Here is a 26737-nt window from a genome sequence, read left to right as displayed (position 1 = left end):
TACAGGAATGATAATATCAACTGTTAAGCAGAGAAGTGAAGTTTGACTGAACATTGTTAGTGTACCATTTGAAGACAAAGTTTCATAGCAAAGTGATAAACCATAGCAAAACCTTATTTTAATTTTTATTTCTTGATTAACATCAAATAATCCTCTAATATACACTACTCACAAAAAGTTAGGGATATTCGGCTTTTGGGTGAAATTTCAGGATGAACCTAAAATGCATTCTAACCTTTCCAGGTGAACTTAATGTGACCTTCTCTAAACTTTTGAATGCACATGTCCAACTGTTCAGTGTTTCAGTACTTTTTGCACAAGTTGCTGTTCTCTAACAAGAAGCTTAACAGCAAAATTCACAACAGGTTTGATCCATGAATCAACCAATACATTTCCTGCTTCAGGTAGAATTGGTATTTAAACAGTCCTCCTCATCCTGCTGTTCACATTCTGACATCATGAGACCAAGACGACACCTAACAATTGATCAGCAGCACCTCAACACTGGAGGCTTCAAACAGGAAGTCCTCAGACGGAGGTGTTCACTGAGCTTAGAGGGTCACAGAGTGTCATCAGGAGGTTGTAACAGTGATACAGAGTGACTGGAAGAGTCACAGAGAGGAGAGGAGTGGACGTCCTTTGGCCACATCCCAATTTATTGAGACACCGAGAAATTTTTGTTGTGGTATACCTACCACTGTTGTTAGCTTTTCTTTCAATAAATTGTTTAAAATGAAGAAATTACCATTGCATGCTTCTACTTAAATGCCCTACTTTCATGATATAATATCACTGTAGCATTAACTTTTTACATTTTCCATAAATTTCACCTCAAAGTCAAATATCCCTAACTTTTTGTGAGTAGTGTATAACTGGTACAATACATGTGGACACTGTGCAGCAGATTAGATATGACAGACCGGACAAACCACATTTGTAGCTGCAAAATGTCCCTTTAATTTTTCCGCTGATGCAGAGAACAGTCTCAGAGTTACTCAGCTGAGTCTTTTCCAGCCGGGGACGGGGACGCTCTCATATTGATTTTTGGCACTGTGGTGATTCCGCTGAGTGGACACTTTCAAGAGAGCTGGGTCAGTCATTCCAGCTGTGTCTTGTACAATGCAGTTTGTGAACTGTTGAGCAAAGTGTTTTGGCAGCGTTTAAATTTAGTGTGACCATGGAAGTTGCTGACAGTTTTGAGCTGCATGTGTAAAGGAAAGTCGACTTCAAGACAGGCCCATCATGGCAGGATTACTAAAAGATGTTAACTGTGGTCTGTGGTGTGGAGATTCCCATTTTGTGTTGGTTATGGGTATCACTACTGCTGCATTGAAGTTCACTGTTGACGCTTAATAAAGCAACAGGGTCAGTTTTACAAAGATACTATAGTTTAGTGTGATGCAAGTTAAACAGCATCACAAAAACGAAGACTTACTTTAAAAATTAAAAGTCTTATTTTACTCTGAAATAACTGAAAATGAGTCCTACTTTAAGGGATTGTTCTTGTTGTTTTTTGAAGTTTAGAAGAGCAGGCAGGAGTTCAGGCATGGATGCTTAACACTGCCCTGCTGTGGACGGGAGCAGCAGAAAAATGTACTTCCACCCAAAACAAGAAGTCCACCTAAAAAAAATCCTTATCAGTTTAATTGTTTAGGTGTTTGGTTAGTTTGTTTGTGTTATAGTGTGACTTTAAATGATTCCAAACTAATGTGTTGTGTCGTTGATCGAGGCAGCAGTAGGCCAGCAGGTCATGCTTTGCAAGGTTTTTGTCAATGGTGTAAGTCCAGCGGCTCCGAAGAAAGTGAATAGACAGGGTTCAGTTTCCCATCAGAAATGGCTGTCCGATGGAGGGTAAAGTGGAGAAAACATTCTAAACAGCATAGCATACACTGATGTTAATGTTTTTAGGTGGGCCTTTTCTGCTGCCCCCTTCCACAGCGGTGCTGTGTCTGCAATCTACTGTAAACAACACACTAACTAAGTATAAATACCTCAAACTAACCTACTTCAGAAAATCCAAACTATCCGTTTAAGATGTGTTTTTCTGCATCTTCGTGCAACCAATAAATTCAGAATTTTTTGAAAATCTAAGCCATGGTCAAAGTTCATCTTTGTGAAACTGGGCTCAGGAGATAATAAAAAGCATAATGTCAACTGTCAGCATTTAACATGTTGAATAGGCTATAAGGTAGACTTGCTCAAATTACTGTTAGACTGTTGATATATATGTACTCAGCAAAGTTGGTTAAGGTTTCATCACATTCAGACACATAAACAACATGGGTTACTGTCAGGTGCAGGACCATGGTCTGAGTCAGGGTTAAAGGACACTGCTCGTGAGATGTGTTTAAAGCAGGACATGTATTACCAGGGAGAGGGGCTGTTGATGCTAATTACTATCTTTTTTGAAAGTGTTCCAGTGCCACACACTTGTACACACAACTGTACTGAAGTCAATAATCACACCAGAGAGGTGCAACATGAGTAATGTTTTGAAGATGAGGATGAAGCATTTAAAGAGTTGTTTTTGTAGTTTAAATGCTGTGCAGCACTGAAGTGGGGTACTGTGACATATCTACAGAGTACTGTCAGAGAGCAGGTCGCAAATCCCTTGCTTAGTAATTAACAGACTGGCTAATCATTAACATTAAGCTCCTGAGTCTAATTGTGCAACCTGAAGTCTTCATTTGTTTGGCAAACAAGTTGACTCTGTTGAGAGCAGCTCACTGGCACTCGTCAGCTCGTTGCGCAAGTCCTGCGTCACTAATCAGGACTGTTGGGGATTGGATCAAAATCTGTGTCCAAAACAAACTGCCTCTGAACGTCAGTGGATGTCGCTTCTGCAAATAACTTTTTGCAAGCTATCAGAATGAATGCTATTGCCCAACTTTTGGCAACAAGAGTTGTAGTGAAGCATTAAATGACATTGAGAAGTAACAAATGCAGCAAAGCTTTTTTCTTTACAGAAATTATAAAAAGCTGAGAGGTGTTTAGTAAGTTTTCTCTTGGACTTGAGACCACCGCCTGCATAGTTCATCTTATGTGGAAGAGGAGACCTGCAATGCTATAGAGCTTTAAAGTTAGCATTTTATATTACATATAAATGGTTTGTATCATCAGCTGCTGACTTTTAAATGAACGAAGTGTTGCATTTTGTGCAGACAATGCTCCTCTACCTCATGCACACAAACACACAAGAGAACAAGAGTGTAAGAGAAACATGTATGTAATTTCTGTCTCCATTAGCGTATTCCAGATAAAGCCAAATACGTATGTTTGCAGGCAGAGTCAACAGATCAATGCCTTTTGCGTAATGAAACGCTGCTGGGGCCTTATAAATACCCACAGGACATGACGGCTGGTCATCGTCTAGCAGACTGAAACACTGCAAGCAGCAAAATTAAGACAAGAGTATTTATCCTTTTCTAAGATAAGGCACCAGCGAGTGGACAGTCGATTAGTTTGAGCTGCAGAAAACCTACTCCATAACTAACTTTACATACATCATAACAAATACATTCTTCAGCAGTTTTAATATTTCTGCAAAATGCAAGCTGTCCGTCAGTGCTCAGTGTGTGCCAGCCGTGCTGCTGGAGGACTTCTGCGAAATCAGACAGATTTTTCACTGCTGCGGACCAACAAAAGTGTGCTGAGGAGAGGAGCGGCCCACATCCGTTTCCTTGGGTAAGTTATGAATAACAGGCAAAGCCAGTATGCAGCTGAAACATGACTTAGATCTCTGCTTATTGAAGCTTTATGAGTAACTGCGATTACCAGAATGTGGCCTATTTAGGTTGTGTAGAAAACAATAATGCCACAGTAATGTAAATGAGTTACTATGTGTATAAATGACAATTACAGTAAGATTTTAGCAGCTTATTGATGTTTTCCCCTTGCATTAAAAAAAGGATTTTAACATTTTCATTTTCAACATTTTAATTCCCCTACAGCAGTTCTGAGAGTGTCATACTGAGCAGCAGATCGGCCGGAGTCCTGAAGGTGCCGGAATGGAAAGATACTGCGCACATGAGCGTAGCATCTTTAAGTGTTGGCCGTGGACTTTGTGCAATCCCTTTTACACAGGTGGGTCAGTCTCCTACCAGAGATAGTATAACATAGTGTGCCTTCGCTCTCGTTCTTCATTGTTTGAACATGAAGACAGTAAAGGAGCTAAAATACCGAATTTTCCTCCTTGTTTGTAGCAAGTGGAGAACCTGTCTCATGACTCGCTGATCAGAAGAGCAGCCTCAGTGGTTACAGACAGCTCAAGCACCTTCCTCTCCCAGACCACTTTGGCTCTCATAGATGCACTAACAGACTATTCAAAGGTAGGTTTTCATCTTGTGTGAAGCATCTTCTCCATATCTCATGACTACCAACCTCAGTCTGAGGTTGAAAAATGGCCTGATACAATCATCATTTGAGTTGGAGTCAAAGGAAAATACACAAAACCTGTAGAATGGTAACAGTAGTGTAATCACCTGCCACCACTCAGACAAAAACTACTGCAAGGTCAATACTTTAAAAATTGCTCTGTACCGTCCCTGACTGGCTCTCCTCCCTTTGTTTGCTTACAGGCTGTGCACACACGCATTGCTATCCAAAGACGGTATTTAGCGTCATTGGGAAAACTGACGCCAGCAGAGGAGGATTCGCTCCTGGAAGTGATCAGTGGGCAGCGTGCAGAGGTTCGTTTGTGCTGTCCTATTTGGATTAAAGATGTTGAAAACAAGCAAAAATGTGCTCTCGCGTTCAGCTTTCTTTTAAAATCAGCATTTACTCTATGCGAAAACAACAAAAAAAGATGCATTCATTATACTGAATTTATCTCTTTTTCCTAACAGGTTAGTGACAGACTAGATGTGTGTAAACACCTTGAGTCAACCTGGCTTAATGCTGTCAACTTGTGTAAAACAGCAGCTGAGGCAGCACAATCCTCAGGTGAGTGAAATGTGTGTCAGAGTGCAGCTGGATTTCTTGAGGCTTGATGTAATGCTGAAATACAGTTGCATTTATAATGTTGGAGTCCCATTAATCCACATCTGTGTTACACAAGTGTACACATCAGATTTTGCCACTCAGTAAAACTTTTTTAGTATATTTAGTAGACAGGAGTGCCTTCCTAAGGCCCACATCTAATCCCTGAGCTAAAGCTAGTATGATACAACCCTTTAACTTTCTCAGCAATTTGACAAAATGCGTTGCTTGTTTCTTTGTGTTTCCAGGAGCCGAGCAGGCGTCCATCACAATGAGGAATAACATTCAGGTGGCACAGTTGCAGGTGGAGGAAGCGCGGAAACTGTCAGCGGCTGCAGATAAGAAGTTGGCCGAGACTAAAGTAGAAGAGATCCAAAGGAAGGCAGAATACGCTGCCTTACGAGAGGATAACGAGGAGCATGAGGTGCATGAGGCTTATCTACGAGAGGACTAAGGCAAATAGGCAGAGAAACCAGTGGGAAAAAAAACAATAAGTGCTTGCTTTCTGCTCTGAAAGCTCTGAGCTATGTTTTATTTCTTTATTATCTCTTGTATTCTTTAAGAGATGTGAGATGTTTAAGTTTGTGTTTACACAAAGAAAATCTACTATTGTATGAATCATTATTTAAGACTATTTATTTGATTAGCAAATGTCAGTTTTTCTGCAAAGTGATTACTGAATCTCCAGTGTATATTGTATGGCAGGGGAGCCTAGGATCAGATCATGTTGTCCACTTTGTTTTGTTGTTACAATGACATTTTTTAAGAAAACTGTTGTTTGCATAGTAGCAAAAAAAATAAAATGAATCTATGAGTATTTGATTGAATATATGCGTTGATGGGTCCTTGTTTGTTGCCATTTCAAGTAATCCGAATTGAGTGAGATATGGCTCAGTGGTTGCTACTGATTACTGTCACTTCACAACAGGAGGAGAGAGAATCCATATCTTCTTTGCTTTTGAAAGGTTGCCTAAATATGGATGATGTGTTAAAAAATATTTAGTCCATGTTTCTAGATCCGTAATTGTTTTGAATCTATATGTTTTGTTTTACTTTATGGCACATTTTCAACACTTTTATCTATTATTGGTAACAATGAATTATATTAATTATTATATTAACTTGTTAACTTACATTATCTTTTGTCTGATGTTGTACAGATTTTAGGGATGAGAAGCTACTTGAAGATACTCCAAGAAATTACATCACAATAAGCAAAAATACCAATGTAATCACAGACAGACCATTTCTGTTTCTGAGTTCAAGTCTTTAGTGCATACTGTTAATAAAGACAGACTTAACATATTTAGTAAAGAAGAGCTAATTAAGTGTGGGTCTGTGGCAGCGCTGCTAAGTGCTCTCGATCAGTAGACATCTTCAACAACATCATTTACACAGGTTAACATGGAAGTGCTAACATGGGACAACATGGGCTAACAAGTGTTAACCATGGGTTAACATGGGATATCCACTCTGGTGGGGTATTGGTGTGAACAGGAGAGTCCAGCTACCATGAGCAGGGAAAGAGTTATCATCAATTCGTGTTGCACCGAACGCCCAGCTCAGAGCACACTAAGGGCACAGCGAGAGATTATTATTTAAAGTAGAAAATGTGCATGTGCTAGAAATCAAAGCTCCCACAGTGTATGTGCATTGTTTGATCTGTGACGCTCTTTGTCAGGTAAACTCAACATTGTAGAACTACATACAGTAGAAGATTTGGTTTTCAGTGTGTTGTCAATCTCTTTTCAGATTTTGCAAATTTACCATCAAAACTGTTTATGGGGTAGCAGGAAATACATCACTTCAGTGTGCTTCATCTCCCTGTGGGAACCTCCTGTGCATTCATTCTTTGACTTTGTTTATTCACCAATTGATCTCTTAACAGTCCTCAACTGCTGAGACAAACATGTTGATCGGTATGAAGGTCTATAGAGTTTAGCAAATGCATGCTGACCCAAGGGTGTTATGTCTCGTCAAGTTTGTGAAGTTGAGTTCATGTGCTTTCTGTTTAGTTGTGTTTGTTCTGTTACTTCCTGTTTAATTATGGCATATCATTTCAGGTCATTTGGTTTCCTGCCCATGTGTGTTTCCTGTTCTAGTGATTGTTTGCCCCACCCTGATAGTTTCCACCTGTGCTGCCCTCCCTGGTGTATATATTGTCTGTGTTTTCCTCTGTCCTGTGCCAGGTCATCTTGTGTCAAGTGTTTTAGTGTCCTTATTCAGTGTTAGTTAGAGTTTCTTGTTGTTGGTGTTTTCAGTCTGGTCTATTACTTAGTATTTTTTGATAGTGCCTGTTTTTTGATGCCTCGTCCTTGTTGTTTTTTGAGCGACATTAAACCGCATCTTTTACAATTTGTTTTGCCTCGTGTTGAGCTTTTGAGTCCATCTTTCTGTTTTTACTTCTGGTCAATCTGAATGTGAATGAAGGATTATTCTCTGTGAACATTTTTTGTCTGAACATATATTTCACTCATTGTTTGTGAAAAGATCTAAACAACTACAACTTTAATGTTAATGGCAGAGACAACACATATGTGCCACAAGTTATTTAGTGTTGGTACAGCCCCCCTTTTAACTTGTACTTCTTTCTTATTAGGTTTGAATTTTACAAAGGTCTATAATCAATATTTTTTAGAATTTAGAATGAAGGGCAGAAAAGCAATTAAAAAACATAGTTACAACAAATGAACAATGATACAAGAATACCAAGAGTTTTGTGTTTGAATATGCTCATAACAATCTAATTAGGCATAAAAAAACTGTGAAATTGCTTATATAAAACTGAATTGTAGACATACTTGTTAGAATTTCAATGTTGCTGTTTTTTCAGATATTTCTTTTATACAAGCCAAAGGCACTGTTTTTTAGTGCATGAAAAAATGTTTCATCCCTGAGGCCATAAATAAGAGGACTCAGACATCTTGGAACAACACTGAACAATATGTAGCTAAAGTACCTGACATCATTAAATACCTTAAAATCTATCTGAAGTACAGCATTTTCTATGAACGGGAACCACAAACGGATGAGACAGAGAAGCAGCTGGAAAGCATGAAGAATTACTGTTCTCAGACCCTTCCTTGTTGACTTTGTATTTTCTGCTGATGCAACTTTGGCCACTTTCATTATTTTAACATAGGAGAATATGATGATAATACACATGATCAAAAAGTTAAACTGATGTACAGCTGACCTAAGATGATTCTGCCATCTGTGCAAAATGAATATCTGCACAGAGCAAATCCTGTATTGTTCATAAAGGCTTAGAGAAGCTGATGCAAAGAAGGTGGACAGAACAACAATGCAGGGTCCAGAGCTGAGGCCATGAATGATGAGGATACACTGCAGAGCGCTGCGCTGGGAGCACAGCTCTCCATGCTGCAGGGGCATGCAAATGGCAACATAGCGCTCCAGGGTCATTACTGTCAGAGTAACTGGTGTGACTATAAGATACAGAAGTACCACAACAGAGATAATGATACATATCCACACTTGCATGGTAATTTGAAAATAATTCAAAATGAGCAGGATATCAGACAAGATTAAAATCAAGCTATCAGACAGTAATGTAACAGCAAAGAACATGTAACGTGCAGTTGTGTAGAAACACTCTTTTGCAAAAAAGGTTACGATGAGCAAAATGTTGATACAACTAAAAATCATCACCAGGAGCTGCACAATAATGATCTTATCAATCTGCCGCAATAAGAACTCACCACCAACCAGTGAGCTGTTATCTTCCATCTCTTTTCTGAACAAATGCAAATGTAGTTGAGTTACTGCAGAGTGTTAAATTGTTATTATTAAATATACCTGTCAAAAGAAATTATCAATCTTAAAAAACTTGAGGTCAAGCTTTTCTGTGGTGTTAAGATGCTGATTCATTGAAAGCAATTGACCAAATCCTCCCTGCCGCCTTGTGGCACACATGTCCAGAGACAAGACAGATGTTGTCTATTGAAGCCTCTGCTGTGTTTCTGAGAGGGGTCTGTGCATGAAGACTTTATAGGAGTGACTAGAGTACGAGCATAGTAACAGCAAATGAGACTTTTCTCACTGCAGTGTCGTCATTGACTCTTTCTGTCTCCTTCAGTGCCTTTCTATAGACGATCTATCTATAGGTGAATGTAAACAAGCCACCATTAATGCAGTGGCAAAATACTGTGTAACATTGTGATGTACAGTATGTAAAAGGCTCCACTTTTTAAGTTCTGATACCAAGAAATTTCACTTATTTTTTAAGATATAGTAACTAAGCATCACTCAAAACACAGTTATAATCTCAAAAACTCTTAAGGTCCATTAATGTGATTACACAGGGCTGACGGTAACCTGCCACACAACACATGTCTTGCTACCTCCGTACTCACCTATATTTACTAGTAAACTTTCCAGTTTTACATTTTCCTGTAGTTTAGATCATTTGAAGTTGGGTTGCAAGAGTTCAGAAGAACAGGCAGAAGTCCCGGCACTTTTACCTCACAGGACTCAGGAGTTGCAAATCTACTGCTGCTTTGTTCAGTTAGTTTGCTTGTGTTATTGTGTGACTTTTTTTGGTGACCTCGTCTTTGACACTGTCGATCATACCATTTTGCTGGACAGATTTAAGTATTGGGTTGGCATAAATGGAAGTAGTAACAGATAATGTTCCACTTACCTAAAAAAGAGATCCTTCAGGGTGGCTATTGATGATTTTGTCTCTTCATCTGCAACTATGTTGAGGGGGATCCCACAAGGTTCAGTCCTTGGCCCTATTTTGTTTAGTTTGCATATGCTACCACTTGATCATATTATTCATCAATTAAAGACTATTGCCTCCCACTGTTATGCAGATGACACTCAGCTTTATGTGTCATTTAAGTCTAACAAGCTTCAAACCTGGATACTTTACATTGTTGGACGTCACATAATTTCTTACAGTTAAATACAGATAAAACAGAAAGCCCACTATGTCTGAAGAGGGGGACCCTGGAACACATCCTCAGCTGCTCACCAAGGTTTGAGAGTGGTACCTCCAAGTTGACCTGGAAAGACAACTGAAATTCCCAGAGGAAACTGAGACCACTTCGGTCTGCCCAGATTTGGTCTTAACATCAACACACACGTAGCAAGTGGTTATAATGGAACTCAGTGTACCGAGGGAAGACAGGATTGACGAGGTCAATGAGCACAAGATACTCAGACCTAGTTGCAGAGTGCCAAAACAAAGGCTGGAGAACTTGCTGCGAGGGCACAGAGGTTGGGTGCAATGCAATCAAATTTATAATCTATATATAATCTATATATAATCTATAACATATTGCCTAGACAACATATATGAGGCAGTTATCTATTTTTAGTACAGTCCCCCTTTTAACAAGTATGTCAACTTTTTTTTTAGGTTTGAGTGTTACAAGTGTTTATAATCAGTATTACATGTAAGGTAACATAAAGGGCGCAAGAAATGACCTCAAAAGAAAAATACTGCAAGAAAGGATGAGTTTTAACATTTGTAACTGCTTATACAAAAGAGAACTGCAGACTTAGTAGATTTTTTTTTTTATTTTGTACAATTTCTGTTCTAAAACAAGACCGTAATTTAAAAAATGCTGTATTGAACAAGACTTGAAAGTAGTGATTTAGACCATGAACTCACTAGGAAAATGTCTACTGAGGTAATAAATCAAGTGAGAATTTGGATTACTTTCTCATGGACTTCTATACGATCAGACTTATTTTTGGAGCCAGTGGAGTCGCCCCCTGCTGGTCATTGGAAGGCACATCCACATTGGCCTCGCTCATCAGCCCTAAAAGCTACATCCACTTCTATCATACAATCTGTGGGTTAAATGTATCATTAGTCCGCGATGTCAGTCGATCACTAGTCGGCTACATTTAATACCAATGTTTGACGTTATTGCACTTAGTGGTTAAAGGTAAATAATCTGCTGCTCCTCATTTCTGCTGTGCCTGATACTGTGAAATGCTGGGGGGAACACCGCTTCATTTTCATATGAAGGAGGGTGAGGGGTTTTGGCATTTGGAGCAGGGAGGGGAGGGCTCATCTGCACGAGCAGACATGAAGCTAGCCAAAATGATATCACTCACAGCCCCTTTAATATGAACAGTACAGACAACAACTATGGAGCATAGCAGTTATTTAGTACACTCCCTCTTTTAACGGGTATGGCATATTTGTTGGTAGGTTTGAATGATACAAGGGTCTATAAACAACATAAAAAAAAGACAGATGTTACCTGCTGAAAGGGCTGTGTGACAGCAATGAAAAGTGATAAAAATGTTCTTAATATAGTAAAGTGTACATTGATTTTTGTTTTAAGGCCTTTTTTGCCTAAAATATGTTTTTCTACTGATCTCATTCACAGCAGCACATTGCTTTATATCTGTGTCAGGTCACCCGGCCTGCTCCTCCAAACTGGGGGCGTGCTGACTGCAGTCAATCAGTCAATCAATCAATCTTTATTTATATAGTGCCAATTCACAACAGCGTTATCTCAAGACGCTTTACATATAGAGCAGGTCTAGACCAAACTCTTTAATTAGAGAGAGACCCAACGATTCAGGAATTCAAAATTAAGGATTCAAGAAGAAATCCTTATTCATGAGCAAGCATCAGATATTATATTGAGCAACAGTGGCAGGAAAAACTCCCCTTTAACGAGAAGAAACCTTGAACAGACCCAGGCTCAATGTGGGCGGCTTCTGTCAGGGTCCGCGTTGGGTGGAGGTTGGACAGAGAGAGAGAGAGAGAGAGAGAGAGACAACACAATCAGCAACCAACGTACTAGCAGTGACTATAGCACTAGCAACAGGAGTGTGACTAAAAGATTAGCAGTATGATATTATTGATCTCAATCTACTGTGAGTAATACACTATGGACAAATACCTCATACAACCCCACTTCAAATAGTGCAAACCATCCCTTTGAATAGCAGTGCAATCAAAGTTATGCCAATAACCAATAGTAGAAATAAAGCATTCTTAAAACGTTCTCATGTATAAGTGACTTCCAGACATACATTTTGTCATTTATGTGTTGAACAATTATTAATCTTCCTTGTCAATTATGTCTTTTATACAACACAAAGAAAGCACTGTCCCACAGTGCTTGTGAACTCATCACCGGCCAGTGAGATGTTATCAGCCATCACTTTTCTAACCACAAGCTGTTGAGGTTTTACAAAGTGTTAAATTATCATTATTTTAGGTGTCTGTCAAATAAATGTGAATCTTATCACAAAATAGTTAAGGTCAGGCTTCTTTGTGGCAATAAGAAGATGATTTATGTACAACAATTTACCAAATCCTCCTGATGAGGGTATGAAACCACTCCACCACTAAAGGGTATTAAGGAGAATATGTGGTGATTCAAATGTTAAGAAGCAAAACTGTTTTACTACTGACTAAACAAAATTACGCCATGTGTGACAATGTTTATCATTTTACCAACACGTCAGTTTGCAGTTTAAATATGACAATGGGATGTCATTCACTGTTGCATGTGTTTACATTTTCTGCATGTTTTGCAAATTTGTAAGACGGGAGTGGTGCTGTGAGTGTGTGAGGGTGGATGAAGGATTTTTCTCGGTATACGTCTTTTAAAAAAGTACTGAACATACATTTCAGTCATTGTTTGTGAAAGGACGCAAACAACAACTTCAACTTTAATATTAACAGCATAAACAACATAATTGAGGCATAACAGTTATTTATTGTGAGCACAGTCCCCCTTTTAAGTATGAGATTTGTTTGGTTTGACTGTTATGTTAAGTGTCTATAATCAATATTTTTGTAATTTATCATGAAGGGCAGAAAAAAGCTTAAAAACATAGTTACGTTAAATGAACAATGATACAAGAATACAAAAAAGTAATGAGTTTGAATTCTTGTTTAAATAACAGTCAGAGATATGCTTATGAAAATGTGTTAAACTGCTTATGAAAAACTGAATTGCAGACATACTAGAATTTCTATTATTTTCATGACTGCATTTTGCAATGTTCCTGTTGGAAAATTATTTATCTACCTTATCAAATATTAATTTTATACAGGCCAAAGAAGGCACGTTTTTTTAGTGCATGACAAAATGTTTCATCCCTGAGGCCATAAATCAGAGGACTCAGACATTTTGGAGCAACACTGAACAATATGTAGTTAAAGTATCTGACATCAATAAATAACCTTAAATTAATCTGAAGTACAGCATTTTCTATCAATGGGCACCACAGCTGGATGAGACAGAGCAGCAGCTGGAAAGCATGAAGAATTACTGTTCTCAGACCTTTCCTTGTTGACGTTTTATTCTCTGCTGATGCAGCTTTGGCCACTTTCATTATTTTAACATAGGAGAATATGATGATAATACACATGATCAAAAAGTAAAACTGACTTATAGCTGACCTAAGATGAGCCTGCCATTTGTGCAAAATGAATATCTCCACAGAGCAAATCCTGTATTGTTCATAAAGGCTTAGAGAAGCTGATGCAAAGAAGGTGGACAGAACAACAATGCAGAGTACAGAGCTGAGGCCATGAATGATGAGGATGCACTGCAGAGCGCTGCGCTGGGAGCACAGCTCTCCATGCTGCAGGGGCATGCAAATGGCAACATAGCGCTCCAGGGTCATTACTGTCAGAGTAACTGGTGTGACTATAAGATACAGAAGTGCCACAACAGAGATAATGATACATATCCACACTTGCATGGTAATTTGAAAATAATTCAAAATGAGCAGGATATCAGACAAGATTAACATCAAGCTATCAGACAGTAATGTAACAGCAAAGAACATGTAACGTGCAGTTGTGTAGAAACACTCTTTTTCAAAAAAGGTTACGATGAGCAAAACGTTGATACAAATAAAAATCATTACCAGGAGCTGCACAATTATGAACCGGTCATTGATCTGCCGCAGTAAGAACTCACCACCAACCAGTGAGCTGTTATCTGCCATCTCTTTTCTGAATAAATGCAAATGTAGTTGAGTTACTGCAGAGTGTTAAATTGTTATTATTAAATATATCTGTCAAAAGAAATAATCAATCTTAACAAGCTTGAGGTCAAGCTTTTCTGTGGTGTTAAGATGCTGATTCATTGAAAGCAATTGACCAAATCCTCCCTGCAGCCTTGTGGCACACATGTCCAGAGACAAGAGAGATGTTGTCTGTTGAAGCCTCTGCGGTGTTTCTGAGAGGGGTCTGTGCTTGAAGACTTTATAGGAGTGACTAGAGTACGAGCATAGTAACAGCAAATGAGACTTTTCTCACCGCAGTGTCGTCATTGACTCTTTCTGTCTCCTTCAGTGCCTTTCTATAGATGATCTATCTATAGGTGAATGTAAACAAGCCACCATTAATGCAGTGGCAAAATACTGTGTAACATTGTGATGTACAGTATGTAAAAGGCTCCACTTTTTAAGTTCTTATACCAAGAAATTTCACTTATTTTTAAGATATAGTAACTAAGCATCACTCAAAACACAGTTATAATCTCAAAAACTCTTAAGGTCCATTAATGTGATTACACAGGGCTGACGGTAACCTGCCACACAACACATGTCTTGCTACCTCCGTACTCACCTATATTTACTAGTAAACTTTCCAGTTTTACATTTTCCTGTAGTTTAGATCATTTGAAGTTGGGTTGCAAGAGTTCAGAAGAACAGGCAGAAGTCCCGGCACTTTTACCTCACAGGACTCAGGAGTTGCAAATCTACTGCTGCTTTGTTCAGTTAGTTTGCTTGTGTTATTGTGTGACTTTTTTTGGTGACCTCGTCTTTGACACTGTCGATCATACCATTTTGCTGGACAGATTTAAGTATTGGGTTGGCATAAATGGAAGTAGTAACAGATAATGTTCCACTTACCTAAAAAAGAGATCCTTCAGGGTGGCTATTGATGATTTTGTCTCTTCATCTGCAACTACGTTGAGGGGGATCCCACAAGGTTCAGTCCTTGGCCCTATTTTGTTTAGTTTGCATATGCTACCACTTGGTCATATCATTCGTCAATTAAAGACTATTGCCTCCCACTGTTATGCAGATGACACTCAGCTTTATGTGTCATTTAAGTCTAACAAGCTTCAAACCTGGATACTTTACATTGTTGGACGTCACATAATTTCTTACAGTTAAATACAGATAAAACAGAAAGCCAACTATGTCTGAAGAGGGGGACCCTGGAACACATCCTCAGCTGCTGCCCTAAGGCGTTGGGGGAAGGGTGATGCCACTGGCGCCACGACCACGTATTAAGGTCTGTGGCAGATGCAATCTCCACAGCAAACCAGATCTACAAAAAGGAGAACCATACCCCCAACCAATCCATTGCCTTCATTAGATCTGGGGAAAAGGCAAAACTGTGGTGTTTCCACAGAGCTGCTCACCAAGGTTTGAGAGTGGTACCTCCAAGTTGACCTGGAAAGACAACTGAAATTCCCAGAGGAAACTGAGACCACTTCGGTCTGCCCAGATTTGGTCTTAACATCAACACACACGTAGCAAGTGGTTATAATGGAACTCAGTGTACCGAGGGAAAACAGGATTGACGAGTTCAATGAGCACAAGATACTCAGACCTAGTTGCAGAGTGCCAAAACAAAGGCTGGAGAGCTTGCTGCGAGGGCATAGAGGTTGGGTGCAATGCAATCAAATTTATGTCTATAACATATTGCCTAGACAACATATATGAGGCAGTTATCTATTTTTAGTACAGTCCCCCTTTTAACAAGTATGTCAACTTTTTTTTTAGGTTTGAGTGTTATAAGTGTTTATAATCAGTATTACATGTAACGTAACATAAAGGGCGCAAGAAATGACCTCAAAAGAAAAATACTGCAAGAAAGGATGAGTTTTAACATTTGTAACTGCTTATACAAAAGAGAACTGCAGACTTAGTAGATTTTTTTTTTTTTTTTTTATTTTGTACAATTTCTGTTCTAAAACAAGACCGTAATTTAAAAAATGCTGTATTGAACAAGACTTGAAAGTAGTGATTTAGACCATAAACTCATTAGGAAAATGTCTACTGAGGTAATAAATCAAGTGAGAATTTGGATTACTTTCTCATGGACTTCTATACGATCAGACTTATTTTTGGAGCCAGTGGAGTCGCCCCCTGCTGGTCATTGGAAGGTACATCCACATTGGCCTCACTCATCAGCCCTAAAAGCTACATCCACTTCTATCATACAATCTGTGGGTTAAATGTATCATTAGTCCGCGATGTCAGTCGATCACTAGTCGGCTACATTTAATACCAATGTTTGACGTTATTGCACTTAGTGGTTAAAGGTAAATAATCTGCTGCTCCTCATTTCTGCTGTGCCTGATACTGTGAAATGCTGGGGGGAACACCGCTTCATTTTCATATGAAGGAGGGTGAGGGGTTTTGGCATTTGGAGCAGGGAGGGGAGGGCTCATCTGCACAAGCAGACATGAAGCTAGCCAAAATGATATCACTCACAGCCCCTTTAATATGAACAGTACAGACAACAACTATGGAGCATAGCAGTTATTTAGTACACTCCCTCTTTTAACGGGTATGGCATATTTGTTGGTAGGTTTGAATGATACAAGGGTCTATAAACAACATAAAAAAGACAGATGTTACCCGCTGAAAGGGCTGTGTGACAGCAATGAAAAGTGATAAAAATGTTCTTAATATAGTAAAGTGTACATTGATTTTTGTTTTAAGGCCTTTTTTGCCTAAAATATGTTTTTCTGCTGATCTCATTCACAGCAGCACATTGCTTTATATCTGTGTAAGGACACCCGGCCTGCTCCTCCAAACTGGGGGCGTGCTGACTGCAATCAATCAGTCAATCAATCAATCTTTATTTATATAGCGCCAATTCACAACAGCGTTATCTCAAGACGCTTTACATATAGAGCAGGTCTAGACCAAACTCTTTAATTAGAGAGAGACCCAACGATTCAGGAATTCAAAATTAAGGATTCAAGAATTCCCACATGAGCAAGCATCAGATATTATATTGAGCAACAGTGGCAGGAAAAACTCCCCTTTAACGAGAAGAAACCTCGAACAGACCCAGGCTCAATGTGGGCGGCTTCTGTCAGGGTCCGCGTTGGGTGGAGGTTGGACAGAGAGAGAGAGAGAGAGAGAGAGAGAGAGACAACACAATCAGCAACCAACGTACTAGCAGTGACTATAGCACTAGCAACAGGAGTGTGACTAAAAGATTAGCAGTATGATATTATTGATCTCAATCTACTGTGAGTAATACACTATGGACAAATACCTCATACAACCCCACTTCAAATAGTGCAAACCATCCCTTTGAATAGCAGTGCAATCAAAGTTATGCCAATAACCAATAGTAGAAATAAAACATTCTTAAAATGTTCTCATGTATGAGTGACTTCCAGACATACATTTTGTCATTTATGTGTTGAACAATTATTAATCTTCCTTGTCAACTATGTCTTTTATACAACACAAAGAAAGCACTGTCCCACAGTGCTTGTGAACTCATCACCGGCCAGTGAGATGTTATCAGCCATCACTTTTCTAAACACAAGTTGTTGAGGTTTTACAAAGTGTTAAATTATCATTATTTTAGGTGTCTGTCAAATAAATGTGAATCTTATCACAAAATAGTTAAGGTCAGGCTTCTTTGTGGCAATAAGAAGATGATTTATGTACAACAATTTACCAAATCCTCCTGATGAGGGTATGAAACCACTCCACCACTAAAGGGTATTAAGGAGAATATGTGGTAATTCAAATGTTAAGAAGCAAAACTGTTTTACTACTGACTAAACAAAATTACGCCATGTGTGACAATGTTTATCATTTTACCAACACGTCAGTTTGCAGTTTAAATATGACAATGGGATGTCATTCACTGTTGCATGTGTTTACCTTTTCTGCATGTTTTGCAAATTTGTAAGACGGGAGTGGTGCTGTGAGTGTGTGAGGGTGGATGGATTGAAGGATTTTTCTCGGTATACGTCTTTTCAAAAAGTTCAAAAAGTACTGAACATACATTTCAGTCATTGTTTGTGAAAGGACGCAAACAACAACTTCAACTTTAATATTAACAGCATAAACAACATAATTGAGGCATAACAGTTATTTATTGTGAGCACAGTCCCCGTTTTAAGTATGAGATTTGTTTGGTTTGACTGTTATGTTAAGTGTCTATAATCAATATTTTTGTAATTTATCATGAAGGGCAGAAAAAAGCTTAAAAACATAGTTACGTTAAATGAACAATGATACAAGAATACAAAAAAGTGATGAGTTTGAATTCTTGTTTAAATAACAGTCAGAGATATGCTTATGAAAATGTGTTAAACTGCTTATGAAAAACTGAATTGCAGACATACTAGAATTTCTATTATTTTCATGACTGCATTTTGCAATGTTCCTGTTGGAAAATTATTTATCTACCTTATCAAATATTAATTTTATACAGGCCAAAGAAGGCACGTTTTTTTAGTGCATGACAAAATGTTTCATCCCTGAGGCCATAAATCAGAGGACTCAGACATTTTGGAGCAACACTGAACAATATGTAGTTAAAGTATCTGACATCAATAAATAACCTTAAATTAATCTGAAGTACAGCATTTTCTATCAATGGGCACCACAGCTGGATGAGACAGAGCAGCAGCTGGAAAGCATGAATAATTACTGTTCTCAGACCTTTCCTTGTTGATGTTTTATTCTCTGCTGATGCAGCTTTGGCCACTTTCATTATTTTAACATAGCAGAATATGATGATAATACACATGATCAAAAAGTAAAACTGATGTACAGCTGACCTAAGATGATTCTGCCATCTGTGCAAAATGAATATCTGCACAGAGCAAATCCTGTATTGTTCATAAAGGCTTAGAGAAGCTGATGCAAAGAAGGTGGACAGAACAACAAAGCAGGGTACAGAGCTGAGGCCATGAATGATGAGGATACACTGCAGAGCGCTGCGCTGGGAGCACAGCTCTCCATGCTGCAGGGGCATGCAAATGGCAACATAGCGCTCCAGGGTCATTACTGTCAGAGTAACTGGTGTGACTATAAGATACAGAAGTACCACAACAGAGATAATGATACATATCCACACTTGCATGGTAATTTGAAAATAATTAAAAATGAGCAGGATATCAGACAAGATTAACATCAAGCTATCAGACAGTAATGTAACAGCAAAGAACATGTAACGTGCAGTTGTGTAGAAACACTCTTTTTCAAAAAAGGTTACGATGAGCAAAACGTTGATACAACTAAAAATCATCACCAGGAGCTGCACAATTATGAACCGGTCATTGATCTGCCGCAATAAGAACTCACCACCAACCAGTGAGCTGTTATCTTCCATCTCTTTTCTGAACAAATGAAAATGTAGTTGAGTTACTGCAGAGTGTTAAATTGTTATTATTAAATATATCTGTCAAAAGAAATGATCAATCTTAACAAAACTTGAGGTCAAGCTTTTCTGTGGTGTTAAGATGCTGATTCATTGAAAGCAATTGACCAAATCCTCCCTGCAGCCTTGTGGCACACATGTCCAGAGACAAGAGAGATGTTGTCTGTTGAAGCCTCTGCGGTGTTTCTGAGAGGGGTCTGTGCTTGAAGACTTTATAGGAGTGACTAGAGGACGAGCATAGTAACAGCAAATGAGACTTTTCTCACCGCAGTGTCGTCATTGACTCTTTCTGTTAGTGTCCACCATTAATGCAGTGGCACCTCATGAATGCGATGTACAGTATATAATAGATTCCACTTTTTAAGTTCTTATAGCAAAAAAATTCACAGATGTATTAAAACTATAGCAACTTTAAACGTTTAACAACTTTTCAACAAAATGTTGAACATTTTTTTGAATTCACACATTCTGCTCAGCGTCAAAGCAGCATTCTCACAACTTTATTTATTACATTTTAAACAGACAAAGAAAAACATTTGAATGACCTTCAAAACAAAAATAAAATAAATAAAAAAATAAAAAGGTAATGAAACAGAATAAAATCAACATAAAATAAGATTTTTAAAATGTCATAAAATACAGACTTATATAAAATAGTTACATTGCAGTAGAAAGTAGTAATTTGCCCCAAACGCATCAGAGGAAATAAAAGTGCAGAAGAGAAACTAATTCTCAATAACACAGGAGACCAACCAAGTTTTTGATTTAGTTTAGTTTTGGGGTACATTTGAGCTCATTCCTTGTAGTGGTAGAGTAGAAGCTAAAAACAGCTAAAGGCCCATTAATCTGACCACACAGGGCCGATGGTGAGCTGCCACACCGCTCACCTCTTGCTGCCTTTGTGTTCTCCTAAATTTACCAGCCAACATTCCACTTTTATGGTATCATGTCCTTCAGATTTTTATTTACTGTATTTATTCTGATCATGCTGCAAGATATCATGGATTACAAGTTTGATGATTGATAATGAGAGGTGGAGTAAATCTAATTACTCAACAGCACTTTCACATCCGCACAGTGGAGGTTGGAGAGAAGCAGTGCCTTTTTGTTATTTCTCCCAAAGACTGTGCTCATTTCTTGTGTCTAAATGCTATGATGTGGACGGATGTATTTGGCAAAGAATAAGCCAGCGCCAAGCCCTATGTTTAAAATTGTTTTATTTTATTGACTTTGAAATTTAAATACAGATCAAATATGTATTGTGGCTAGTTTTTAATGCTACAGTGGTCTATAACCAATATTACATAACATGAATGACAAAAAAAATTAAAAGTTGTCTGTGTGCTGACCGCAATCTACTGTGAGAAATACACTGACTATGAACCTCATACAACCCAACTTCAAAGGATGCAAACCGTCCCTTTAAATAGAAATGCAATCATAGTTATGTATATAACAATAAAATAATTTGAAATACCACATTGTTAAAACATTATCATGTGTATGTAAATTACAGGTATGTTCAATTCTTTCTCTCTCTTTTTAAATGACTGTATTTTGTTATGTTTCAGTTGGAAAATCATTCCTCAAAACATATTTGACCTAAGTGCAATGAATAATCTTCACTTATAACATTTCATTATTTTATCAAACATTTTTTCTCTACACCCTCAATACGCAGGTCATTTTAAATGTGACAGCAAGTGTCATTCACTGTTGTGTGAGTGTACATTTTCTGTATGCTTTGCAAAGTGGTAAGGGGTGTGGTGTGTTCTTTTTCTGTCCAAACATACATTTCAGTCATTGTTAAGGGAACTTTGACAGTAATTGCACAGACATGAGGTATGAGGCATAGTAGTTATTTATTGTTAGTGCAATCCCCCTTTTAACAAGTACATCAATTTTGTTTCTTGGTTTGAGTGTTACAAGTGTCTATAATCAGTATTACATATAACATCATAAGGCAGGACACAAAACACCCCAAAAAATGTATTGGCCTCAAATAAACAATAATGCAAGAATAAAAAAATTGTGATGAGTTTGAAAATTCGGAAAACTGCTTATGCAAAAGTGAACTGCAGACATAGCAGATTTTTGTTTTAAATTTTGCAGTATTTCTGTTGTAAAATTATTTATCTACCTTATCAAATATTTCTTTTATACTAGCCAAAGAAAGCATGTTTTTTTAGTGCATAAAAAAAATGTTCGTCCCTGAGGCCATAAATAAGAGGACTCAGACATTTAGGTGCAACACTGAACAATATGTAGTTAAAGTACCTGACATCATTAAATAACATGAAATTAATCTGAAGTACAGCATTTTCTATCAATGGGCACCACAGCTGGATGAGACAGAGCAGCAACTGGAAAGCATGAAGAATTACTGTTCTCAGACCTTTCCTTGTTGACTTTGTTTTTTCTGCTGATGCAGCTTTGGCCACTTTCATTATTTTAACATAGGAGAATATGATGATAATACACATGATCAAAAAGTAAAACTGATGTACAGCTGACCTAAGATGATTCTGCCATCTGTGCAAAATGAATATCTGCGCAGAGCAAATCCTGTATTGTTCATAAAGGCTTAGAGAAGCTGATGCAAAGAAGGTGGACAGAACAACAATGCAGGGTCCAGAGCTGAGGCCATGAATGATGAGGATACACTGCAGAGCGCTGCGCTGGGAGCACAGCTCTCCATGCTGCAGGGGCATGCAAATGGCAACATAGCACTCCAGGGTCATTACTGTCAGAGTAACTGGTGTGACTATAAGATACAGAAGTACCACAACAGAGATAATGATACATATCCACACTTGCATGGTAATTTGAAAATAATTAAAAATGAGCAGGATATCAGACAAGATTAACATCAAGCTATCAGACAGTAATGTAACAGCAAAGAACATGTAACGTGCAGTTGTGTAGAAACACTCTTTTTCAAAAAAGGTTACGATGAGCAAAACGTTGATACAACTAAAAATCATCACCAGGAGCTGCACAATAATGACCCTATCGATCTGCCGCAATAAGAACTCACCACCAACCAGTGAGCTGTTATCTGCCATCTCTTTTCTGAATAAATGCAAATGTAGTTGAGTTACTGCAGAGTGTTAAATTGTTATTATTAAATATATCTGTCAAAAGAAATAATCAGTCTTAACAAGCTTGAGGTCAAGCTTTTCTGTGGTGTTAAGATGCTGATTCATTGAAAGCAATTGACCAAATCCTCCCTGCAGCCTTGTGGCACACATGTCCAGAGACAAGAGAGATGTTGTCTGTTGAAGCCTCTGCGGTGTTTCTGAGAGGGGTCTGTGCATGAAGACTTTATAGGAGTGACTAGAGTACGAGCATAGTAACAGCAAATGAGACTTTTCTCACCGCAGTGTCGTCATTGACTCTTTCTGTTAGTGTCCACCATTAATGCAGTGGCACCTCATGAATGTGTAACACGGCCATGTACAGTATATAATAGACTTCGAAATTTAAATACAGATCAAATATGTATTGTGGCTAGTTTTTAATGCTACAGTGGTCTATAACCAATATTACATAACATGAATGACAAAAAAAATTAAAAGTTGTCACCTCAAATGAACAATGATGGAATAATGCAAACAGTTTTGAGTCTAAATGCTTAAAGAGATAGTTCAGATTATTTGAAGTTGGGTTGCATGAGGTTTCTCTCCATAGTTAGTGTATTACTTAGAGCAGATTGTGGTCAGCAGGTCTCCAGTTTAAAGGAACAGGCAGGAGTCTCTGCAATTTTACCTCACAGAACTCAGGAATTTCAAATCTACTGCTGCCACATTCATTTAGTTTGCTTGTGTTATTGAGTGACCTCGGTGTTTTAAACTCAGATTGGAAGGTGGCTAAAATACTTTTTTTTCTGACTTCATCCACAGCAGTATAATGTTTTGTATTTCTATGCCGGGACTCCTGCCTGCTGCTCCAAGATGAGGGTGTGCTGACCGCAATCTACTGTGAGAAATACACTGACTATGAACCTCATACAACCCAACTTCAAAGGATGCAAACCGTCCCTTTAAATAGAAATGCAATCATAGTTATGTATATAACAATAAAATAATTTGAAATACCACATTGTTAAAACATTATCATGTGTATGTAAATTACAGGTATGTTCAATTCTTTCTCTCTCTTTTTAAATGACTGTATTTTGTTATGTTTCAGTTGGAAAATCATTCCTCAAAACATATTTGACCTAAGTGCAATGAATAATCTTCACTTATAACATTTCATTATTTTATCAAACATTTTTTCTCTACACCCTCAATACGCAGGTCATTTTAAATGTGACAGCAAGTGTCATTCACTGTTGTGTGAGTGTACATTTTCTGTATGCTTTGCAAAGTGGTAAGGGGTGTGGTGCGTTCTTTTTCTGTCCAAACATACATTTCAGTCATTGTTAAGGGAACTTTGACAGTAATTGCACAGACATGAGGTATGAGGCATAGTAGTTATTTATTGTTAGTGCAATCCCCCTTTTAACAAGTACATCAATTTTGTTTCTTGGTTTGAGTGTTACAAGTGTCTATAATCAGTATTACATATAACATCATAAGGCAGGACACAAAACACCCCAAAAAATTTATTGGCCTCAAATAAACAATAATGCAAGAATAAAAAAATTGTGATGAGTTTGAAAATTCGGAAAACTGCTTATGCAAAAGTGAACTGCAGACATAGCAGATTTTTGTTTTAAATTTTGCAGTATTTCTGTTGTAAAATTATTTATCTACCTTATCAAATATTTCTTTTATACTAGCCAAAGAAAGCATGTTTTTTTAGTGCATAAAAAAAATGTTCGTCCCTGAGGCCATAAATAAGAGGACTCAGACATTTAGGTGCAACACTGAACAATATGTAGTTAAAGTACCTGACATCATTAAATAACATGAAATTAATCTGAAGTACAGCACTTTCCATCAATGGGGTCCACAGACGGATGAGACAGAGAAGCAGCTGGAAAGCATGAAGAATTACTGTTCTCAGACCTTTCCTTGCTGACTTTGTTTTTTCTGCTGATGCAGCTTTGGCCACTTTCATTATTTTAACATAGGAGAATATGATGATAATACACATGATCAAAAAGTAAAACTGATGTACAGCTGACCTAAGATGATTCTGCCATCTGTGCAAAATGAATATCTGCACAGAGCAAATCCTGTATTGTTCATAAAGGCTTAGAGAAGCTGATGCAAAGAAGGTGGACAGAACAACAATGCAGGGTCCAGAGCTGAGGCCATGAATGATGAGGATACACTGCAGAGCGCTGCGCTGGGAGCACAGCTCTCCATGCTGCAGGGGCATGCAAATGGCAACATAGCACTCCAGGGTCATTACTGTCAGAGTAACTGGTGTGACTATAAGATACAGAAGTACCACAACAGAGATAATGATACATATCCACACTTGCATGGTAATTTGAAAATAATTCAAAATGAGCAGGATATCAGACAAGATTAAAATCAAGCTATCAGACAGTAATGTAACAGCAAAGAACATGTAACGTGCAGTTGTGTAGAAACACTCTTTTTCAAAAAAGGTTACGATGAGCAAAACGTTGATACAAATAAAAATCATCACCAGGAGCTGCACAATAATGACCCTATCGATCTGCCGCAATAAGAACTCACCACCAACCAGTGAGCTGTTATCTGCCATCTCTTTTCTGAATAAATGCAAATGTAGTTGAGTTACTGCAGAGTGTTAAATTGTTATTATTAAATATATCTGTCAAAAGAAATAATCAATCTTAACAAGCTTGAGGTCAAGCTTTTCTGTGGTGTTAAGATGCTGATTCATTGAAAGCAATTGACCAAATCCTCCCTGCAGCCTTGTGGCACACATGTCCAGAGACAAGAGAGATGTTGTCTGTTGAAGCCTCTGCGGTGTTTCTGAGAGGGGTCTGTGCTTGAAGACTTTATAGGAGTGACTAGAGTACGAGCATAGTAACAGCAAATGAGACTTTTCTCACCGCAGTGTCGTCATTGACTCTTTCTGTTAGTGTCCACCATTAATGCAGTGGCACCTCATGAATGCGATGTACAGTATATAATAGATTCCACTTTTTAAGTTCTTATAGCAAAAAAATTCACAGATGTATTAAAACTATAGCAACTTTAAACGTTTAACAACTTTTCAACAAAATGTTGAACATTTTTTTGAATTCACACATTCTGCTCAGCGTCAAAGCAGCATTCTCACAACTTTATTTATTACATTTTAAACAGACAAAGAAAAACATTTGAATGACCTTCAAAACAAAAATAAAATAAATAAAAAAATAAAAAGGTAATGAAACAGAATAAAATCAACATAAAATAAGATTTTTAAAATGTCATAAAATACAGACTTATATAAAATAGTTACATTGCAGTAGAAAGTAGTAATTTGCCCCAAACGCATCAGAGGAAATAAAAGTGCAGAAGAGAAACTAATTCTCAATAACACAGGAGACCAACCAAGTTTTTGATTTAGTTTAGTTTTGGGGTACATTTGAGCTCATTCCTTGTAGTGGTAGAGTAGAAGCTAAAAACAGCTAAAGGCCCATTAATCTGACCACACAGGGCCGATGGTGAGCTGCCACACCGCTCAGCTCTTGCTGCCTTTGTGTTCTCCTAAATTTACCAGCCAACATTCCACTTTTATGGTATCATGTCCTTCAGATTTTTATTTACTGTATTTATTCTGATCACGCTGCAAGATATCATGGATTACAAGTTTGATGATTGATAATGAGAGGTGGAGTAAATCTAATAACTCAACAGCACTTTCACATCCGCACAGTGGAGGTTGGAGAGAAGCAGTGCCTTTTTGTTATTTCTCCCAAAGACTGTGCTCATTTCTTGTGTCTAAATGCTATGATGTGGACGGATGTATTTGGCAAAGAATAAGCCAGCGCCAAGCCCTATGTTTAAAATTGTTTTATTTTATTGACTTTGAAATTTAAATACAGATCAAATATGTATTGTGGCTAGTTTTTAATGCTACAGTGGTCTATAACCAATATTACATAACATGAATGACAAAAAAAATTCAAAGTTGTCACCTCAAATAAACAATGATGGAATAGTGCAAACAGTTTTGAGCCTAAATGCTTAAAGAGATAGTTCAGATTATTTGAAGTTGGGTTGCATGAGGTTTCTCTCCATAGTAAAGTTAGTGTATTACTTAGAGCAGATTGTGGTCAGCAGGTCTCCAGTTTAAAGGAACAGGCAGGAGTCTCTGCAATTTTACCTCACAGAACCAGGGGCGCCCCCAGAAGTTTTTCACAGGGGGGGCCAGATAGGGCCAGAGAAAATCCTGGGGTGGCACACCAAAACCAAAAACAATAACGGAATTCCA

The 26737-nt window shown here is 38.0% G+C and overlaps 6 protein-coding genes across 6 annotated transcripts; 1 reads left to right on the top strand and 5 right to left on the bottom strand.

The window, feature by feature from the left end:
• Positions 1-3407: 3407 nt before the first annotated feature.
• diabloa (diablo, IAP-binding mitochondrial protein a) lies at positions 3408-5580 on the top strand. The gene is made up of 6 exons (XM_070829022.1): positions 3408-3684; positions 3951-4083; positions 4203-4328; positions 4578-4688; positions 4845-4941; positions 5226-5580. The coding sequence occupies exons 1-6, from the start codon at positions 3548-3550 to the stop codon at positions 5429-5431; spliced, it is 810 nt and encodes a 269-aa protein (XP_070685123.1). The 5' UTR covers positions 3408-3547; the 3' UTR covers positions 5432-5580.
• Positions 5581-7806: 2226 nt separating this feature from the next.
• LOC139199844 (odorant receptor 131-2-like) lies at positions 7807-8724 on the bottom strand. The gene has a single exon (XM_070829021.1). It carries the CDS (start codon positions 8722-8724, stop codon positions 7807-7809), a length of 918 nt encoding a protein of 305 aa, XP_070685122.1.
• A 4287-nt stretch (positions 8725-13011) lies between these two features.
• LOC139200424 (odorant receptor 131-2-like) lies at positions 13012-13935 on the bottom strand. Its single transcript, XM_070829722.1, has one exon. The coding sequence runs from the start codon at positions 13933-13935 to the stop codon at positions 13012-13014; it is 924 nt and encodes a 307-aa protein (XP_070685823.1).
• A 4462-nt stretch (positions 13936-18397) lies between these two features.
• LOC139200414 (odorant receptor 131-2-like) lies at positions 18398-19321 on the bottom strand. The gene has a single exon (XM_070829711.1). The coding sequence runs from the start codon at positions 19319-19321 to the stop codon at positions 18398-18400; it is 924 nt and encodes a 307-aa protein (XP_070685812.1).
• Positions 19322-21531: 2210 nt separating this feature from the next.
• LOC139200413 (odorant receptor 131-2-like) lies at positions 21532-22434 on the bottom strand. The gene has a single exon (XM_070829710.1). The coding sequence runs from the start codon at positions 22432-22434 to the stop codon at positions 21532-21534; it is 903 nt and encodes a 300-aa protein (XP_070685811.1).
• A 1717-nt stretch (positions 22435-24151) lies between these two features.
• Positions 24152-25054, bottom strand: LOC139200421 (odorant receptor 131-2-like). Its single transcript, XM_070829717.1, has one exon. It carries the CDS (start codon positions 25052-25054, stop codon positions 24152-24154), a length of 903 nt encoding a protein of 300 aa, XP_070685818.1.
• Between the last annotated feature and the right edge of the window lie 1683 nt (positions 25055-26737).

This window comes from Pempheris klunzingeri, chromosome 4 (genome assembly GCF_042242105.1).
Source record: "Pempheris klunzingeri isolate RE-2024b chromosome 4, fPemKlu1.hap1, whole genome shotgun sequence".
Classification (NCBI taxonomy): Eukaryota; Metazoa; Chordata; class Actinopteri; order Acropomatiformes; family Pempheridae; genus Pempheris; species Pempheris klunzingeri.
Note: the sequence above shows the minus strand (reverse complement) of the source record. Positions and strands in the feature narration are given on the sequence as shown.

What these genes read in the sequence shown, in the direction of transcription:
- diabloa (XM_070829022.1), top strand. Translation starts at nt 3,548, where the DNA reads ATGCAAGCTGTCCGTCAGTGCTCAGTGTGTGCCAGCCGTGCTGCTGGA. An exon ending in GCCCACATCCGTTTCCTTGG is followed by an intron (nt 3,685 to 3,950) that starts GTAAGTTATGAA and finishes ATTCCCCTACAG; the next exon opens with CAGTTCTGAGAGTGTCATAC. An exon ending in TGAGGCAGCACAATCCTCAG is followed by an intron (nt 4,942 to 5,225) that starts GTGAGTGAAATG and finishes TTGTGTTTCCAG; the next exon opens with GAGCCGAGCAGGCGTCCATC.
- LOC139199844 (XM_070829021.1), bottom strand. Translation starts at nt 8,724, where the DNA reads ATGGAAGATAACAGCTCACTGGTTGGTGGTGAGTTCTTATTGCGGCAG.
- LOC139200424 (XM_070829722.1), bottom strand. Translation starts at nt 13,935, where the DNA reads ATGGCAGATAACAGCTCACTGGTTGGTGGTGAGTTCTTACTGCGGCAG.
- LOC139200414 (XM_070829711.1), bottom strand. Translation starts at nt 19,321, where the DNA reads ATGGAAGATAACAGCTCACTGGTTGGTGGTGAGTTCTTATTGCGGCAG.
- LOC139200413 (XM_070829710.1), bottom strand. Translation starts at nt 22,434, where the DNA reads ATGGCAGATAACAGCTCACTGGTTGGTGGTGAGTTCTTATTGCGGCAG.
- LOC139200421 (XM_070829717.1), bottom strand. Translation starts at nt 25,054, where the DNA reads ATGGCAGATAACAGCTCACTGGTTGGTGGTGAGTTCTTATTGCGGCAG.